The sequence below is a fragment of the Ips typographus genome, linkage group LG15 (genome assembly GCF_016097725.1).
Source record: "Ips typographus isolate SLU linkage group LG15, UJ_Ityp_2.0, whole genome shotgun sequence".
Lineage (NCBI taxonomy): Eukaryota > Metazoa > Arthropoda > Insecta > Coleoptera > Curculionidae > Ips > Ips typographus.
The window spans coordinates 768,249-788,505 of NC_138436.1; the positions used below are offsets into that span (position 1 = coordinate 768,249).

The 20,257-nt window shown below is 37.1% G+C and overlaps 1 protein-coding gene and 3 pseudogenes across 1 annotated transcript; 3 read left to right on the forward strand and 1 right to left on the reverse strand.

Moving 5' to 3' along the window:
- LOC145738397 (uncharacterized) lies at positions 1-677 on the forward strand. Its single transcript, XM_081993216.1, has 2 exons — positions 1-381; positions 441-677. The coding sequence occupies exons 1-2, from the start codon at positions 1-3 to the stop codon at positions 675-677; spliced, it is 618 nt and encodes a 205-aa protein (XP_081849342.1).
- Positions 678-2,891: 2,214 nt separating this feature from the next.
- On the forward strand, positions 2,892-3,635 carry LOC145738398 (uncharacterized; annotated as a pseudogene).
- Positions 3,636-4,408: 773 nt separating this feature from the next.
- On the forward strand, positions 4,409-4,527 carry LOC145738549 (5S ribosomal RNA; annotated as a pseudogene).
- Positions 4,528-12,768: 8,241 nt separating this feature from the next.
- LOC145738188 (uncharacterized) lies at positions 12,769-15,333 on the reverse strand (annotated as a pseudogene).
- Positions 15,334-20,257: the final 4,924 nt, after the last annotated feature.

Here is a 20,257-nt window from a genome sequence, read left to right on the forward strand (position 1 = left end):
ATGCCAGAAAACGCGTCAGTTGCTGAACATATTTCCTCAATAGAACTTTTAGTGAGACAGTTAAAAGATGTGAAAGAACATATAAGTGTTAGTGCCATTTGCTCCAAGGTCATTAACAGTTTACCATCCAAGTTCAATGCTTTTCGCACTGCATGGGACTCTGTGTCTAGTGATCAACAAACTTTTGAAAATCTGACAGCCAGACTCCTGAAAGAAGAAACCAGAATGACAAATGATGACTCTGAAATGTCCAGGCTTGCATTAGAGGTGAGGGCACTGCAAAGCCAATTGGAAAATACCAACCTCAAGAAAGGTAAAACCAATATTCAAGACTTAAAGAAAACCACTACTTGTAATTATTGTAAAAAGAAGGGTCATTGGGTGCGTAAATGTAGTAAAAGAATGTATGATGCTAAGAAAAACCAAAATAATCATGACAGAAATTATTCTCCACCTTCAGTTCAGCATATATCTGCGACATTTCATCTTTGTACAGTGCAAGTCATGATTTGGAAAAGGATGAGTGGATTTGTGACTCAGGGGCTAGCATGCATATGTCTGGTCATAAAGAATGGTTTAAAAACTTGAAACCTATTGAGAATCCCATGTTTGTCAGAATTGCAAATGACAAATTGATAGAAGCGACTGGACCAGTTTCCACAACTTCAATGGCATGATAGAATCATAAATAATGTACTGTACTTACCAAATATTAGTAGAAGCTTGTTTTCAGTGGGAGTAATGACTGATAAAGGGTTTACTCACCATTCCTATAAAGACAGATGTGAATTTCGTGACAGTGATGGAAACATTTCTTGCGCTGTAGTAAGGAAAAATAATTTGTGGATTATGAAATTTAAAGTGGTACCTTCACTTGAATGCAACTTAAGTCTTGCCAGTAAAAATTCACTAAGATTATGGCATGATCGTTTAGGTCATGTTAACTTCAAGGCCATTTGGAATACTACTAAACTAGTCAAAGATTTGAACATTAATGACAAGGAGGACTTTTTCTGTGAAGTTTGTCAACTTGGTAAGCAGTCAAGGAGTCACATAAGAAACTCGAATCCAGAAGAAGTGAAAAACCAGGAGAAATGATTCACTCCGATGTTTGTGGACCAATGAACATCTCATCGCCCAGTGGATCAAGATACTTTGTATTATTCAAAGATGACTGCAGTGGATATCGAACTGTCTATTTTCTGAAAGCTAAATCAGAAGTTTATACAAGTTTGTGCAATACCAAGCTTATGTTGAAAGACAGACTGGCAACAAAATAAAAATTTTAAGAAGTGATCAAGGTAAAGGTGGATACCTCAACAAAGAATTCCAAGACTATTTGAAGAAAGAGGGCATATCACATGAATGGTCAGCACCCTATACTCCACAACAAAATGGCAGATCTGAGAGGGAGTTGAGAACTATTGTGGAAAGTGCTAGATCAATGTTGATAAATAAACATGTCCCTCAGGAGCTGTGGTCAGAAGCAGTGAACACAGCTGCTTATCTGCTTAACAGAACAGCTTCTGGTCAAGTTCAAAAGATGACGCCTTATGAAAAGTGGTTTGGAAGAAAACCTGAACTGAAACACATCAGAATTTTTGGAAGTCCTGCATACATGGTATACCACCTCAATTTCGCAAAAAGTGGGATCCAAAATCCAGAAAATTCTTGTTTGTTGGATTTGAAGGATATTCTTCAAATTACAGACTCTGGGATGCAGCTAAAAGAAGAATAGAGGTTAGCTGCAATGTAACATTTAATGAAAATGAAGCAATGGATTTTGAAGAAGAAGTTTTTACTCTGAAATTTGGAAACTTTGAACGTACTACTACTAATGAACAGACTGAAGTTGAGGAAATAATAGAAGAAGAAACAGACAACATCGAAACACCCAGTGAAACTGTAACTGAGTCTTTAAATAGTGATGATGACTCATATCTTGATGCTGAAGACTCTTATGATTTTGGAAATAACGAGCTATTGAATGAGAATAATTTTGAAGAGCGACAACTGCGTGACAGAACCAAGATTTCAATCCCATCTAAGTTTTCTGATTTTTATATGGATTTTCCTGAAGCTAACTATAGCTCTATTTATGAACCTGGCTCTTATGAAGTTGTGCGGACTCCAGAAAGTGGCATATAGCAATGGAAGAAGAAATAGACTCTTTAAAAGAAAACAATACTTGGGACTTAGTGAAACTGCCTCCAAATTCAAAAGTGGTTGACACTAAGTGGGTTTTTCCGCGTAAAAACTGACGAAGACGGTAGTGTGCAACGTTTTAAAAGCCAGACTTGTAGCTCGTGGTTTTACACAAGAAAAAGGAGTGGACTTTGAAGAAACATTTGCACCTGTAGTTCGTTATGACTCAATTCGTGTTTTGCTTGCATTAGCAGCTGAAAAGGACTTACAAGTTTCCAATTTTGATGTGCAAACGGCGTTTCTCTATGGTGACCTGAAGGAGTGTGTTTACATGAGGCAACCTACTGGATTTGTGAGTAAGAAACATCCAAATTTAGTATGCAAATTAAATCGAAGTCTGTATGGACTAAAGCACTCTCCAAGATGTTGGAACCAAAATTTGTGTCTTTTCTTGAAAAATACAAATTTAAACAACTAAAGTCTGACCAATGTGTTTTTGTTGGCAGTTTGCTAATTCTGTAATCTATTTGGCAATTTACGTTGAGGATGGCTTGTTATTATCTCAGTCAAAAATAGCCATTAAAGAACTTATTGATACTTTGCATTTCAAAGTGTTTAAAATTACAGTTAATTTAGACAATAATAAATTGCATTTTGTGGGACTGAAGATTGAACAGAATTTAGCAGCTGGTAAAGTTTTAGTTCACCAGCAATCATACATCACAAAACTGTTAACTAAATGTAATATGACCGACGCAAAACCTGTAACAGTTCCAGCAGATGTAAGTGAGCCACTGTCTTCACCAAAGGACAACTCAAGTTGTAATAAAGATCAACCTTATCGTGAAGTAGTTGGATCTTTAATTTTCTTAGCATCAAGTCGCCCAGATATCTCTTACGCTGTGAATCAAGTAAGCAGATTCTTCAATAACTGGACTGATCAACACTGGAAAGCAGTAAAAAGAATCTTGCGTTACTTAAAACACACACTACACTACAAACTTGTTTATGCAAAATCAACGAAAATAGATGTGATTGGCTACACTGATGCAGATTATGCTGGCTGTATAGATACACGGAAGTCAACCAGTGGTTATGTATTCATCATTGCTGACGGACCTGTAACCTGGAAGAGCCAAAAACAAAATGTGGTAGCTCAGTCAACAACAGAGGCTGAATATATAGCTTTAGCTCTAGGAACGCGGGAGGCTTTGTGGTTAAAGTCATTTCTCAAAGAATTGGACATCGAAATACCCTCAATAAGGATAAATGTGGATAATCAATCAGCGATAAAGTTGGCTCATGCTCACCAATTTCACAGCAGAACCAAACACATCGACGTGAAAGTGCATTTTGTGCGGGATGAGTGTGAAAAGGGCAATATAATCGTAAGTTATGTGAACAGCAGTGAACAGTTAGCAGACTTATTTACTAAAGCGCTTACAAAAACTGTATTGTCTAATTTAATTGAAAAGCTTAACTTGTCATAATTTTTAAATGCTTTGTTATTGGACAGCTACACATAACTTGTTCGTGTGTTACTTGTTAATAGTAGTTCTTAAATATAAATGTGATGTCTGTAAATATTCAAATAAGTGGGAGTGTTGAGATAATATTTGAATATTTATGTTCCAATAGACCACCCACAAAACACGCAGTCAGCTGTGCATTTATGTTTAGTGGGTTGGTAGTCTTGATATATAGTAACTTTTGTTTTTTGTTGGTTGGTTACTAGATTAGTACCGGTAATGGAGGTTATGTATGTCGATGTTGAACTGATTAGCTGTTTTTTCCCGGTTGCATTATTTTTCAATAAACTTCTATTAATTTTCCGGTCATCGGCGTTTAACGGCGTATTTAACAGTTTTTATTACTCGGTTATTGATAACTTTATAGGCAACTGTGGCCGAAAATTATATGAAATTTATGCTTTTTTCTTTGAAGTCGGTTATATCATCTTTTTAGGAACTAGCTACAGCTCTGAGATAATTTAGCCATTCATTACAACCATGAAAATGACATTTGCATTTCTCCTACACTTTTGGTGGTTTTTATTACTCGGTTATTGATAACTTTATAGGCAACTGTGGACGAAAATTATATGAAATTTATGCTTTTTTCTTTGAAGTCGGTTATATCATCTTTTTAGGAACTAGCTACAGCTCTGAGATAATTTAGCCATTCATTTCAACCATGAAAATGACATTTGCATTTCTCCTACACTTTTGGTGGTTTTTATTACTCGGTTATTGATAAATTTATAGGCAACTGCCATACCACGCTGGATATACCGGTTCCCGTCCGATCAACCCAGTCAAGTAGCGTAGGGCGTGGTTAGTACTTGGATGGGTGACCGCCTGGGAACACCACGTGTAGTTGCCTTTTTTTTGCACTTGTGGACGTGTGGTGTTTAGCTTAGTAAAAAACTTTTTATCTCGCAACAATTCAATTTGGTCATCAATCAACGGGAGTGGAAAATTGTCTCGACGGTTCATCTTATTTAAATCTCTGAAATCAACAGACATTCTAGTCGTTCCAGACTTATTCTTAACAAGAACTATAAGAGAACTGTACTGTGAATTGCTCTTTCGGATAATTTTCCTCTAACATAAATCTTGTATTATTTCAACTACCTCCTGTCTCTCTTTGTGTGGAAATGGATTGTGATTTGAAAATCTGATTCAAATTTAGACCTGTCCATTGGATTTAGCCCTTCGTAGACATTCAAATCTGGAAAATTATCATTAGTATCAATCATATCTATCATCATAATTTGTTTATCAAAATTGTCAATCTCTAAATCTAAATCACATTCTAAATTATTATCATTAACTTGCTGAATACAAACATTGCTTCCCTCAACAGCAAACTTGACATTGTCGTGACATAATACATCTCTGCCTATTAGACAAGAATGATTCATAGCATAATCAGGAATTACATAAAGCTGTACACATAAATTCAAAGTTTGAATATGAACCTTACATTGAAATGAGCCTAAAAGTTCAATATTTGTCTGATTCGTGCAAACAAATCTTTCATTGTCACTTATTGGTTCCAAAATATTGTCACGAATGGAAAATCCATTTATTTAAAAGATGGACTTATTATTCAAAAAGTATAAATTCATTAAATTAAATCAGATATTCGGAGATGGCAAAATAATAAAATGCGTGAGGCAAAGTTACAGTCAGGATGCCCATAGTGCATCATCTCTATTTTTAGCGATGACAAATCCCCGCTACTGTTGCGATGCAGGCGACGAGGAATAACAAACTACGTCAGCCAGTCAATCGGGTATAAATTAAGCTCGACATGCGTTATGAACGAGAGACGATCAGAGACAGTCGAAGACTCTGCCTCAGACGGTAGAGCCAGCCAGAAGACTCGGCTCGCACCACAAAATGTAGTCGTCCGGAATTCTGCAACCCGCACCGGGTTCGTAAATTAATTAAATAGTAAACCATTTTCTAAATTATAATAAATCGCGAGTGCCAAACCCTCCAGAAAGCTACCCTCATCATTGTTTAACAAATGTAAGTATGGATTTATTATTGTAATATTTTGTGCATGTAAAAGGTATTGTTTAGAGTGTTTCCTTTCGGGAATTATGTTTGAAGGTTTTATTCCGATTCACTAAGTTCATAAACCAACCATTTTGTCAATTAGTTTTAACTGTTATTTAGTTATTAAATTATATTTTTCTAGCAAGTGGTTTGATTCTACCTCTGAAACAAGATCTCGGTAAAGGCGTTTATTAAAGTAATAAACGCATGTCTCGTTTAACTTGCTGGGTCAAAAGGGCAGCATCTCCTAACCTCACTGGATTACTGATCTGGCCAATGGAGTACTCACAATTCCTATCTTGGCTAGGTTGACCAAAAGAAATCGGTCTGGGTTGACTTCTTGGTCCTAGTATTGGTAGTCCTGGTCTGACATTATCATTCCTATGCCTTTAACGAGTTGCAAGAAAGATTACTGAACATCCATGATCTTGTCAGGGAAAGTTTGAATCTAGCTAGCGACAAGATGAAAGCTCGTTATGATCTTATGGCCAATTCGGGAGGGTTCCAGAAGGACGATAAAGTTTGGTTGTTTAACCCTCAGAGGAAGAAAGGCAAATCACCGAAATTAACACCGGTTTGGGAGGGACCTTACAATGTGGTAAACAAGTTGGTAATTACTAAGTACAACTGCACTTCTGTTTTTTATTCATTTCTGAATAAAGTTACTTTATTATTTATACTCCTGATACGGGGTTTCTACTTTTCTAGAAGCTTGTTGCTTTCATAGTGTAGTCGAAGTTTAACAAAATGTTTCAGAACTAATTTAACTAACAACACAGCATGCTCATTTAACACATCATCATCATATAAATGATCTTGAAAATAATCATATACAGTGGTTCATAGTATTTACTATTAATATTTCTAACAGATTTCTATTTTGGTTAAAAATATTTTGAGTTTTAATATAGAATCTAAAAAATTTTTCTGCGCCTTTACATATTTCAATAACTAGCTTGGATGCCCTCACTAACCTACCAAAGGTCTTTCTTTGCTGCAAAGAGCTCATCACCGAATCGCTTTCTAGCAAAGTGAACATTTTGCGCAATTTAAACAATTCCTTAATTTTCGTACTATAAATGCTGTAATATACCCAACAATATCCTCTGCATACAACGTCAAGTTCCAAGAGTCCGAAGATAAAAATGAATATTCTTTTATATCATGACTAATTTTATTTTCCATTTCAAGAAATTTATCATTTTTTTCAAGATCATCCCTCTCATCCGACCTTGTAATACTAGTACAGTTCAAAATATTTATGGTACCAAAGTCGGCAATGTTTCCCGCTTTGGAACCTACAATTTGAACTTGTACCAAAAGGTGCTTGTAGGCAGCCTGAAATTGACGGGCTGTTGGGTTGTTGTTAAATCCCCTTTGCTCCTGATTGCCCCAAAGAACAACTCTAAGTGAACTTGGGACAATCTATATGTGGCAATATACTTTAATAATTTTGTTTCTTCAACATATTATTTATATAAAGCCTTAATCGACTCTATTGCGATTCAAAACCCTATAAACCCAGTTTTTCTTCTGCACTCTGTAACTGGGCGACCCTCTAATTTAAGGCCAAGAATATAATGCTTCATTTCTTCAAAATATGAAAAAATCTCATCTACATTGCCAGGAGACAAAGAACGCTTATATTTGTATTTGGCCCACTTACCTTTTGAATTAAAAATATCAAACAGATTGTTAAAATTTAATAAAAACTCGGCAGTTGCTGAAGATTTAGAAAAATTCGGGTGACATAAATCCTTCTTCAAAAATATCAGGGCATCAGAAATACTTTTACTCATTGTTTGAGCAGCTAATCGGACTTTCATTACTTCGCGCGGCCATTGCAGATGCCTGTTTCGAACCCGTGTAGCTGCATGCAGCCCTTCAATATTTTGTATTTCTACTAAACTAGAAATAAATTCCCACTTAACAAAATCGTTTTGAGAATTCTCCAAAATTTTAATCGCACCAAAACACGTCCTTACTAACTTCAGCATATTGTCACGTTAAGGGGTAGCTCAGAAGGAAGAATACTCAGGTTTCCACAGGTAACCCACTTTTATTTGAACGTAATAATTTAATAGCTAGACAATAACCTTACCCACAGATTGCCAAGATGGCGGGGAGCATGATGTGGTCCGGGTTTGACGGGAGGAGCACGGGGGGCGACGCTTTATCGGGGATGAATGAACCCTAGACTTGTGTCCGAGGGCATTCACCGAGCCGGTAAAGTCGTTAAGTACCTAACAAAGGGAGGTAAGTAGGTACGGCAACTTATGCTGCTCGCCCACACTATTTCCTTTGCTAGGGCTGATCTAGGGTGTGGCACTTGGTCACCTACTGCTCCACGTTGCGTTGCACAATAGGCGTACCCAGACTAACCCAGAGATCAGTCAGTGACTTCCCTCTGTGGAAGACCCCAGAATTCGGTGATTTAGTCGAGTCGATCTTTTATATTCGTCAGCGACCTCATTATGCTAACCTTGCTGACTGTGCTGGTTACTGGGTGTGCACCGTAACTACTAACACGGGTGTGAAGTGCCTGTGTTTTCCTGTAACGGGATGTTTAAAACATGTGTGTAAGTTAATAGCGTCAAATAGTCGTGCATCAAGATGTTGGACAGCACTAATATTTGACACAGCTCCGTCAAATGTCAGTGAAGTCACTGTAACACCACTCTCTTGAACAAAGAGTAAACACTTTTGTATCAACTCAAGCTGTAAGACCGCTGGTTAAAAAATATCCCACCGGAATCTTTCACCTCTGGTTGAGGCAAACCAACATAAAAACTACAGCATCCTTTGCTTCAGGCAAATCCTCTGAGTCGTGATGTGCCCCCACATCAATAAAACCGGTAAAGCGGCTTCCGTCCCACTCTATTCTTTTCCTGATGGCCATTTCGTCCATTACTAAATTACACAGTAATGGTCCATCAGTCAAAGATAATCGCTGTTTTAAAGCGTCTAATGATTCTTTAGTGAACCCGGGACTTCCATCAATTGACGTGTACCACCTAGAGATCGTTCTAAGGTGTGGCAAAGAGTTTTTAAATGTCTTCCTAACAAGTTCATAGGCTCTGGGAGAAATGAAGGCCAAGCTTAGCGCAAAAGCTCTTAATTCTGGTTCAAAGTGGTGTGTAGTAGAACCCTTTATTATGCGTTCAAACATAATTGCGGCAGGACCTTCAAGTGATGCCTAAAAACAAAAATGTTTTAAGAAATGATTTGATTTGATTGAATTGATGATTGTTTAAAATGATTTAAGAAAATTTAATTTAACGTAAAAATACCTTGACAATAGATACAGAATGGTCGGTTAAAAAAGCCTTCTTCTTGATATAATCAAGCAGACTCTTCAAGTCTTTAACTTTGCTCTTCAAATATCTAACATTGCTTTGTAAAGTCTTTATGGTATGATTCTTTTTTCTTATTGAAGCTTCGTAGATAAATTTCTTTTTCTCTTTCTTGGTGTTGAAAAATCATCACTTGACAAATCTCCAACGTAGTTCTTTCTTTTCCTTAAAGTTAATAAAAAACTTATTTGAAAATTTGTTCCTAAAAAGTTGAACAAAATAAAGTTTGTAATTGTAATGTAATATGATGATTTTTTTAGTACTAAATTTTGTAGTATTTAGTAAAGTACCTTTTTGTTGGACCCTTTAGCAACTTCAGTGATCCATGGAATTCTGAAGTATCAGGAGGGCTACCAGAACGTTTATGATTTAATTCTGCTAACAACTGTTCTGCAGTACTTGGTGCTGTGCTTGTAGAAGATGAGCATAATACTTCTGATACTTCAGGTTGAGGTTCTGTGAACACTATGTAATTGTGACTAAAAAAATGTAAAATAAATACACTGCTTTAAAAGTTTAAATAGTATATTACACACCGGGGTGGGAAGAGTTTCATTACTGTCGAGAGATTAGTTAGATAGCCGAGACGCGAAGCGTCGAGGTTTAGCTAGGATCTCGAGACAGGAATGAAACTTCCTACCGAGGTTTGTATACTATTTTATTTACAACCATCATATTTCTATCAAAATTTACAATTTATTGTTACATTATATTGTTTTAAAAAATTTGATTCAATCATCTTTTTTTTTTTTTAAATATTAACAATCACAATTTTAGAGGGCGGGAAATGAGGGAGGGAAGTGAGGGCGGGAAGTAGAGGTGCGCAATATGATACTTCCTAACCTTCAATGACGTTAGTAATGACAGCATTACATATATGGTTGTAAATAAAATTATATTCTATACCATTCAGTTTCCATTTCAAACTGGGTAGACAACACAATATTTGCATCCCCAGTATTTGTAGTAGACTCATGTTGTATGTCTTCTGGAAGGCTAAAAGTGTATATATTGTAATTATTATTTTAATCTTCAGTAAACAAAGATGAAAAAATATATAAATAAAAAAAATATCCAAGTAACAAATATTGAACAAAACAATACCGAATTTTTAAATTAAGTCAGTGCCAGCTCCTTTTGCAACAATGTTTAATACAAAAACTTACCTGCCAACTCCACTTAAAGTATCTGATGAATTTTCATCTTTCGTATTGTCCATTTCACATTTTTCCATTTGGAGCAGAAAATCAAATATTTCTCTTTTCCTTGTGTAATGTATTGTTCCCGGGGAACGAACGAATAAAACCACTGGGGTCAACGTTAACAACCTTTCTTTATTCCACCAGGAAAAAACATGCGGTCGTCGGTAACATCCAATCGACTACTCTCTTAACCTAACAACAACTAACTAATATGAGTGACATGACAATTGCCCGCGCAGTGTTGCCATGAATACACAACACTCCTCCCCCCTGGACAATATAGAATTATGTACATATAAAATCATCCAAGTACTTTGGAGGTGCTCTCAACCTTGGTAAACGCGCCTGGGTTGACCTTGCTTCCACATTTAATTCGATTGACGTATCGGTCACCATGGCTTCAGGTTCAGAAATCGGCGCTGGTACGGAAATCTCTTCATCATCAGGCTCCATTGCTTGATCAGAATGGTCTTGCTCTTTTTCCGCCCTGGAACGTAATTGATCGGTGTGCCTTCTAATGATCTTACCCTCTGGCGTCTTAACCCGGTAACTGACTGGGCCGGATTGACTGACAATCGTTGATGGTATCCATTTTTGACCCGGCAGGAAAGAGCGAGAATAGACGGTGTCTTCTTCCTGGAAAACCCGGGTAGGTATTCTTTCCAGGTGTTTCTCTTGCTTTGCCATCATTTCCTTGGAGAAATCTGGGTAAACTCTGTCCAATAGGGTATTTAGTTTTCTACCCATAAGTATTTCCGCTGGTGATCTTCCAGTCATACAATGCGGTGTTACATGCTGGGAAAATAAATATCGTGTCAATTTCAATGAGACGTCCTTACCTGACATCTTCCTGAGCGACGCCTTTACATTCTGGACCATTTTTTCAGCCTGACCATTACTGCTTGGATGGTATGGTGCTACTAGTTCTTGACGTATGCCGTTGTCCTTCAGAAACTTCTGAAACTCCTCCGAAGTGAAAGCTGTTCCATTATCCGAGACACACACATCAGGCAGCCCATGCGTGGCGAAAAGTTCCCTCAGAACATCATCTACCATACAAACAAACTCATCTACCACTATAAGGAAATAGATGCCATTCATTGGACCGGCAAAATCTAAGTGAATCCTCGACCAAGGTGCCCGTGCCCACTCCCAAGGATGTACTGGAGCTTTGTTTGGCATTTTACGGTTTTCCTGACAGTCTGAGCAAGTGCTCACGAGTTCCTCGATGTCTTTATCTAAATTAGGCCACCACACGTAAGAACGAGCGAGGCTCTTCATTTTCACAATCCCTGGATGCGCAGAGTGAAGAACTTTTAGGACCATTTTCCTCCCCCCTGGTGGAATTATCACCCTAGTGCTCCATAAAAGACAATCTCGGTAGCACGATATCTCGTTTCTTCTCATAGAGTATGGTAAAAATTGGGGTAAAAGTTTCTTGTTTTTATCTGGCCAACCTTTCTGAACCCATTGCAAGATTTGGGCCAGAGTTGGATCTTTCCTAGTCTCAGAAGCCACTTCCTTTGCAGTGAACATCTTTTCGGGAGGGTCTTCTAACATCAGGACGTCGCCGCAAACTGGAGGTTCTTGCACTGTACCCTCTACAGGTAGTCTGCTTAAAGCGTCAGCATTGCTAATTTTCTTCCCTGGCACGTATTGTAAGTTATAGTCATAAGCGCTTAAAATAAGTGTCCATCTGAACATTCTGGGTGACAAAATTTCAGGAATCCCTTTACTGGACTGCAAAATCCCTAAAAGAGGCTTATGATCCGTGCGAATGATCACATGGCGTCCATACACGTAATCATGAAATTTCCTCATACCTACAATTATAGCTAAAGCTTCTTTATCCAATTGTGCAAAATTCCTTTCTGCTGATGACAGAGTCCTACTATGATAGGCTATTGGCATTTCCAGTCCCTGGTCATTGGGTTGGCTCAAAATACATCCCACTCCATATGGACTTGCATCGCATGTCAAAATTAGCATCTTCGATTCGTCATAGTGCCCCAGCAGCGGTTCCCTGGCTAAAATGTCTTTAATTTGTTTAAAGGCAGTGTTTTCCTCTAAACCCCACTTAAATTGCATGTCTTTATGCAATAGTTAGCAGGTAGAGTATAGAGGTTCAGCAAAAGAAGCCTTATCCTTCAAAAATACGTGGTAAAAGTTTACCAAACCTAGGAAAGCTTGAAGTTCTGTTTTGTTCCTTGGAGGGGGCGCCTTTATGATCGCTGCTACTTTGTCTTTGTTACTTATGCCTGAATCACTGATTTCAAAACCTAAAAAATTTATTCTTGAGGCTTGAAAGATACATTTATCTTTACGAAGGTGAAGTCCGCATTCTTTGAAACGGGAAGGAACTGCGCGCATCTTCCCGTCTAAGTCGGTGGTAGAATGTCCCACTATCAGGATGTCATCGTAATATGGAAAAACATCCTGAATTCCCGTAAGTAGTAAATCCATAAACCTTTGGAAAATTTGAGGTGCTATTGAAACACCAAATTGTAGCCTTTTGCACTGGAAAGCGCGCCGGTGGGTTATAATTGTTTGCGCCTCAGCTGCTTCTTGATCCACACTCAGCTGTAAGTAAGCTTGGGCCATGTCCAGCTTAGCAAAAACTGTTCCTCCAGCTAAAATGGTCAAAATATCCTGTATCCGAGGAACTGGGTATGTATTTGCCCGCAGAGCACGATTTATAGTGCTTCTGTAATCTCCACAAAGACGTACTTGACCATCACCTTTCACTACTACAACAATGGGCGTGCATCACCTTGGATAAGCTACTGGTTCCAATACTCCCTCGTCAATAAGTCTGTCAAGCTCTTTGTCAATCCTGTTCTTCAATGCAAACGGAACCTTCCTAGCTTTCAAAGCAATTGGCTTCACGGAAGGGTCCAAATCAAAAGACACTGGTGGTCTCTTGTAAGCACCCAATTTGGGCTCAAAAACTTCTGGAAACTCCATAACGTAGTCAACAGTATTTGAAATTTGATGCAAACCTGCTATAGATAAACCCAGAGGCGCAAACCAATTCCGTCCAACCAAACTACTCCGTTCGTCTTCCAGAATGACCAGTGGCAAAAGGGCGTGCTTGGAGCCAAACTGAACTGAAACCATGCACTCACCGATAGTTGATATAACAGCATTCTGGTAGTCCTTAAGTGTGACCCTGGTTGGCTTGATAATGGGCGCCTGTCCCGAAAATAGCCTTTGGAAATCAAATTGGCCAATGACACTAAATGCTGCACCTGAATCCACCTCCATGGTATGCGGTTTGTTGTTTAACTTTACTGTGACTGGTTTGCAGATTCTTTATAGATGGTTCAAAGTCCAGCTGCTCTTGACTCTCCATCTCTAACATAAAGCTATTATCCGCGCTTGCATTGTCCTCGCACTCTTCAACAATATTCACTGATCTTCTGGTTTCCAGTTGTTTCTTTTTCCTTAAACAAGCACGTTCTATATGTCCCTCCTTTTCACAGTAACGACACCTGGCTGTTTTGTACACGCACGTTTCAGCTTAATGTTCATTGTCGCATCTGTAACACTTCCATTTGGATTTGTTTACATTCAAAACAGATTTTTGTTTGTGTTTTGTTCGATTGTCAATCCTATTGACGTTTGACGCTGTCGGAGCGTTTGACGCTGTTGCCGTCTCTTGTTGTATGATTGCCACGCTACGTGCTGCCACCTCTTGAGCTAAGCACATTTCTTGAGCTCGCTTCAACGTAATTTTGTCCTCTGCTAATAGGCGGCGCTGAAGAGCTTTGTCACGAATTCCTCAGACAATACGGTCCCGAAGCATGGTATCCAAAGCGGCATCAAACCCACACTTCTCGGCTAATTGTCGCAATTCTTTGAGGAAGATAGAAAAACTCTCACCTGGTTGCTGATCCCGCCTATAGAATCTGAAACGATTCACGATCTCGGATGTTCTGGGTGCAAAATGATTGCTGAGAATCTGTATAATTTCGTTATAATGCTTGTCCTTGACTTTCACTGGGGCGATAAGCGATCGCAGAATTTCATGAGCCGAAGGGCCACAAAGGCTTAGGAACACCGCCTTTTTCTTGTCATCATCTGTAATGTTGTTGGCTACCAAGAAGAACTCGACGCGCTCTTGATAAGCCTCCCACCCCGATGGGTCGCTGGTATTGAAGTGTTCGATATTTCCAAGCGTAGTCATCTTATAGTCTGAATAGGTCTTCTGTAAATTTCACTTAGAGAGTCCGCGAACTGGCACTGGACAGTCTAAACGCGTGTAAAACGGTTTCGTGTATTAACTTCACCGGGAGTTGCCTACAGGGGATCCCATCCTCGTCGCCAAAAATGTAATGTATTGTTCCCGGGGAACGAACGAATAAAACCACTGGGGTGAACGTTAACAACCTTAGTTTTTATTCCACCAGAAAAAACATGCGGTCGATTGTAACATTCAATCCCCTACTCCCTTAACCTAACAACGACTAACTAATATGAGTGATATGACAATTGCCCGCGCAGTGTTGCCATGAATACACAACACAGACCCTATTACTTTTGTTGGCAAACTCAAAGAAAAAATGCAATTTTTAAGACCAGTATCTTTTAATCACCATTCACAGCCAAAAATTTTTGTTTCACCTGAATTGAACAACTGTACACATGTTTTTGTTAGACGTGACGCAGTAAAAAGACCCTTACAACCTCCTTACGACGGACCCTTCCTTGTAAAGAAACGTTTTGACAAATATTTTTCAATTTGCTATAAAAGACAAAGATGTAAATATTTCAATGGATCGGTTGAAACCGGCCTTTTTATTACCTCAAGATATTATCTTGCACGACCACTCATATGCTAGTATCAGCAATGTCCAGGATCCAACCTTAACTAAAGGCGTTAACAAAAAAGTAAAATTTCAAATTTAGATTAAGTATTAATAGTATAAGTACATATCTTGTATTTTTATTTTACTGCTGTTAATATGTTTTAACATGTTTATGATTAATTTGTTTAATTAAGCTGTTATCTTGTCAGTTAATATGTTGTGATTTTTAACTTAAGATTTAAATTACTCCGTTACTGGGTGGGGAGTATTGTAGCGTCAACCGGCGTTTTTACGTCGCTTCGTACGACATCTGTCAAGCGTCGACAGTAAAGAGTCAGATTTCGGGCGCCAAGGTTTTCGGACACAAGTTCCTAATATTTTATTCTTTTTACAACCTTCTTAATGAGAAAATGTCTCATAGTTCCCCATAATGTTAATACAGCATAATAAGTGAAATTGAAGCAGTTTGATTTATACGTGGAGTGTTGTGATTAGTCAACAACGAGCTTACTGACCACGACACCTCCACAATCTGTTTAAAATTTACATAATTTGTGAGGTTAGGTCGGTACTGCTCCGTCTGGTTTGGTCTGGCCATAACTCAAATGCAATGTTGCCATAGTGAAGCTTGAAATTTTATCAATCAATTGTTACTTACAGTTTTTTTAATCAAATGTGACCAAAAATTGAAATAGTGATCAATTTTCATTGAAATTATTTCAATATTGATATTAAGTCAATGGATTTACGGCATAAGGCTGAATATCTACGTATCAAGTACTATGATTGTAAAGAAACCATCTTTGTGCTGCTGCTATGTTTTTTTTTTAACAATAAATGCAATACTTAATGAATCTAAATTTTTAGATATTTCGTTTCGTAGAACTTACCCCTTCCTATAAATACCATCTCAGAAGAATGTAATGCCTCCACTCTGTGAAGATGGACTACTTTAATGAAGAGAGAGAATCAAATAGTAATACAAAACCACGGACAACGCCTGTAATCCCTTGAGTGCATATTGTGCATTCGAGCATCCACTGTGACGTCACCCGGCGTAACGCATTGTGGAAGGAAGTTCTGCTGATAGACCATCTTGGATCTGTTATGATGTCAAATGCCAACTTGTCACTTGGCTTTTGTTTGGTTTTTTTTTGTGGTGTCAAAAAAATTTACATTCAGCTGAAATAATTATTGTATTTTTATTACAATAATCCAATAATTGGCGAAGATTATTCACTAAATTCAAGGGGTTTTGTGAAGAATAGCTAACCACGAATTTTTGTCACAAAATCGTTCAAAAAATCGATGATTTTACAAGCATTTTGTGGAATTTGATCAGCTGATTTGGAAAGTTCGTCTGCGCTGTTGCCAAATCGCACGCGTAGTCTGAAATCAAATATTACATCATTCTTAAAAATTGTAGAACTGTTTCTAAAGAAAAAATAATTTATTCAACCTATGCTAATCAAGTGACACATAATAAAGGCACATATTAAAGTAATGAAAGAAATGACTAAAAAACAACAAAGAAAAAAACATATCTTAAAAAATTGTAATATCAAAACTTCTAAAATATAAAACAAAATGAAGGTTTGAACAAAAAAAACTAAGCTAACTAAAAGACTGCCAAATTAACACAATTGATCAGCGAAAATTGTACTTTTCTTTAATTTGCGCCAGAAGGTTTGTAAATCGCCTACTCGCAGTTCCGCCGTATGCCTGCTCCCACATAAATTGGTCGGCGTACTCGGGAATAAAAGGCGATTGTAATACACCTAACCTTCGCAAGTATTGTTTGAAGCAGGCCCAGAAACTTTCAATGCAATTGGTACAAACACCACTTTCAGGATCCACAAAATTTCTTGAGTGGTTCACTGTTTTGTGAACATATGGAGAGACCCCCCCTAAATTATTTAATCCAGCATATCCGGGCCAGCAATCAGTCCAAATTTCAGAACCGGGTAGAACATGCTTGATAATAGCTTCTTCTAACATGCTGGCTGAACGATTGGAAATGAATAAAATAAAACCACGTTTGGTGGTTACATCATAAATTCCAAGAATCCAACGCGCCGGTACTACGCGGCCTACGTTATATTTTCGTTTGGTAATTACGGACTCGTCTATTTGAATGACGTTTCCTACACCACCTTTAAAAAAACCTATTGAATAAATAGTTAAAAAGTAAATTTAAAATACTCATACCTAACAAAAACAACTCATCATGGCGCATTAAGTTCCATGAGCAAATATCCCTAAGGAAACGATATTGTTGAATCCCTGCCGTTCTTGAACAACCTGCCGAAATAGATGCACATCCCACCCTTATCAGGCAGGCCCACTCCCACATTAAAAAAATGATCGTTCGAATAGGTAATTTACACCTTTCGAAGAACGACCCAGTCAGAATAGAATAAAATGCCCTGCATGTGGGGCACCGAAACATATACCCTAATGGAGCTGAACTATTTCTTTGCAGTGAGCACTTTCTCCTGCAGTTACGCTTTTTGCATTTGACTTCTTGGCGTAACAGCCCCATCTCTTTCATATTATTGTAGAGTCCTTCGTCATCCTGGCCCAAAATTTGGAACAGTCCAAAAACATTTTGTACCTCCATTTTCAGTTGCAAGTTGAAAAAAACCGTTTAATTAAAAATTATTGACACGCGCACTACAAATACTGACAAAATAACACGCTTCTAACCTTAATTTCTTCTAAGTTATCTCAATGAGAATCTGGCAACAGTGCAGCAGCCCCGAGATTTTGAAAGATTCCGAAAGATGTCGCGCAAATCGCGTGTTTGAACACGGTTGTCACGTTTCGTGCGGAACGCATTTTATGAATGTAAATTATTCTTATTGCAAGTTAAAAAAAATTTAAATTACATTGAAAATGCTTCACTTAAAATAACAGTAATAGAAAATTAGTCCACTACTAACTGAAGTCCTAGTTTGTAAAGAAAATTTCATGTTTCTTGTAAATAAAGTAAAAACCATCTTTCAATTTCAAGTTCCAATAAGAAAGTTGGCAACAGCGGACAAAGCATCTCGTCGTAGTAAATTCGTGGTTAGTTATTGTTCACAAGACCCAAATGTATATTTTCAATGGTCATAATGGATACAATGCCTGCTGGCCCAGGTAAGATTGCAATAGCAATTTCATACCTAACCTTAATAAACCATGTTGATGCATAATTTCTACAAACTTTTATAGGTAGTCTGACATTTTTTAAGGGGGTTCAAGCAAGAAATTGGGCCTATTTTAAAGATCTGTATCCTGTATATGCTGAATACTTTACTACTTTTTCATGTGGATGAAAAAACACAACTTTTATGAAAAAATTGACCACTAAGAAGATTGCAACATAGTTGAAGAGTGAAATGCTGTGCAATGGGTTCAACTACTTACATTAGAACAGTGGATAAAAAACCAAGTTTTAAGGTCAGTAGGTATACTGATTTTACTTAAATTAACATCCAAGCATTGCAGTTTTTATTATTGTTATGTTGAACACAATAATTAATAATTATACACTTTAGTAAACTGCATTGTTCAACCTTGAGTTAATATGTATTATACAGTGTCTTTTTTAAGTACTGCATCAATTTGATAAAATGGAAGGGACTTACTTTTCACAAAAACATTCAGTACCTTATGTTTATATTTCTAAGAGAGATTTTGTATTACTACAACAATTTACAATTCTGTTCAAATAAATGTCAAAAACCTTTTTCAAAACTATAGGTCTCCCAACTTTTATTTAAAAAAATACCTAGTAAAAAATTAAAATCAGTTGGTCAAAATGAATTCTATCGACTGTTTGACAATAACAAAGACAAAGTTAATGTTTATTAACTTCTCTTAAATGTAATCATTACTTTTTGGTGATGTTAATTTGACTTCTTGGAAAATTATTGGTTTCAAAATATTAATATTTGCAGAACAATAATTGTGGTACAACTTGCATGGAATGATGAATGATGTTTAAAATTGTTGCTGGAGTGTAGAAACTTATACAATAATAAAGAGGTGTTGCCATTTAAAAGATCAAAAATATTTTAAATACTTAGTTTTTGGGACCTGTATAATTCCAAATCACATAACACAACACAGCGGTTAATAAATAGCTATTTATGTAACCAGTTACGAAAAGATCGATTTTATGTAAGGAATGAATGTTTGAGATGAATTTGAATGAGTTACACAATAAGACATTTTCGAAACGTGTTGCATACACAATTTTTTCTAATTTTGACCAAAAAGCGGTAAAAACCATCTTTTAAAGTGATTTAACACAAATATTCACTTTCATAGCACCTTGTATAAACAGTGACAACGACATGTTATGATGGATGTCGCCCATATGTTTCTACGGAAATGCATAAAAACAGGGAGTGATGAAATGAACTTTTCATAACTAGTTACATAAAGTAAAACGTTTTGTCACTCTAATCAGTTTTGAAAAGTGTCACTTTATATGCCAAAATTAGAAAAAATAAATTTTATTGAATTTAGGCAGTATGTACTGTACTTTATGAGAGCACTGTATGTAGTGTTATATAAAAGCATGTTTGCAGTAACCGTAATAATGAAATAGTTTGTAGTGAGATCAAAAGTCAAATTTGATGTGTATTTTCAAATTCATATAAGTGGCAAATTTTTCAGATCAAATGATAGTCCTGTATGCAATTATAAAATACAACCTTTGCCTATCTAGTACTATGAAGCAAACATCTTTGTGCTACTAAAACGTTTTGTTAAAACAATCCAATAGGTACTTAATGAAGCTGAATTTTTAGATACCTTGATTATTCGAGCTTACCCTTCTCTATAAATATGGTCTCAGATGGAAGAAGAATGCATCCATTCTGTGAAAAATAATTAATAATATAATATAAAAAAAGTGCATATTGTGCAGTCCGAGCACCCACTGTGACGTCACGCGGCTTATCACTTTGGCCGCATCCGTTTTCAGGCTCGAGCAGAGCTTTTTTGACGTCACAATGACGTAGTTTGACAATTGGTCAATCTATGGTTTTTGCCAAATTACTTCATCGTGACGTCAAAAACGCTCTGCTTGCTCTATGGAGCTTGAAAACGAATGCGGCTTTTGAGGAAACAAATTCAGCTGATTAAAGCTTAGTTCTCATAACCACGTTTTGCGTCTGACGTCACTTATT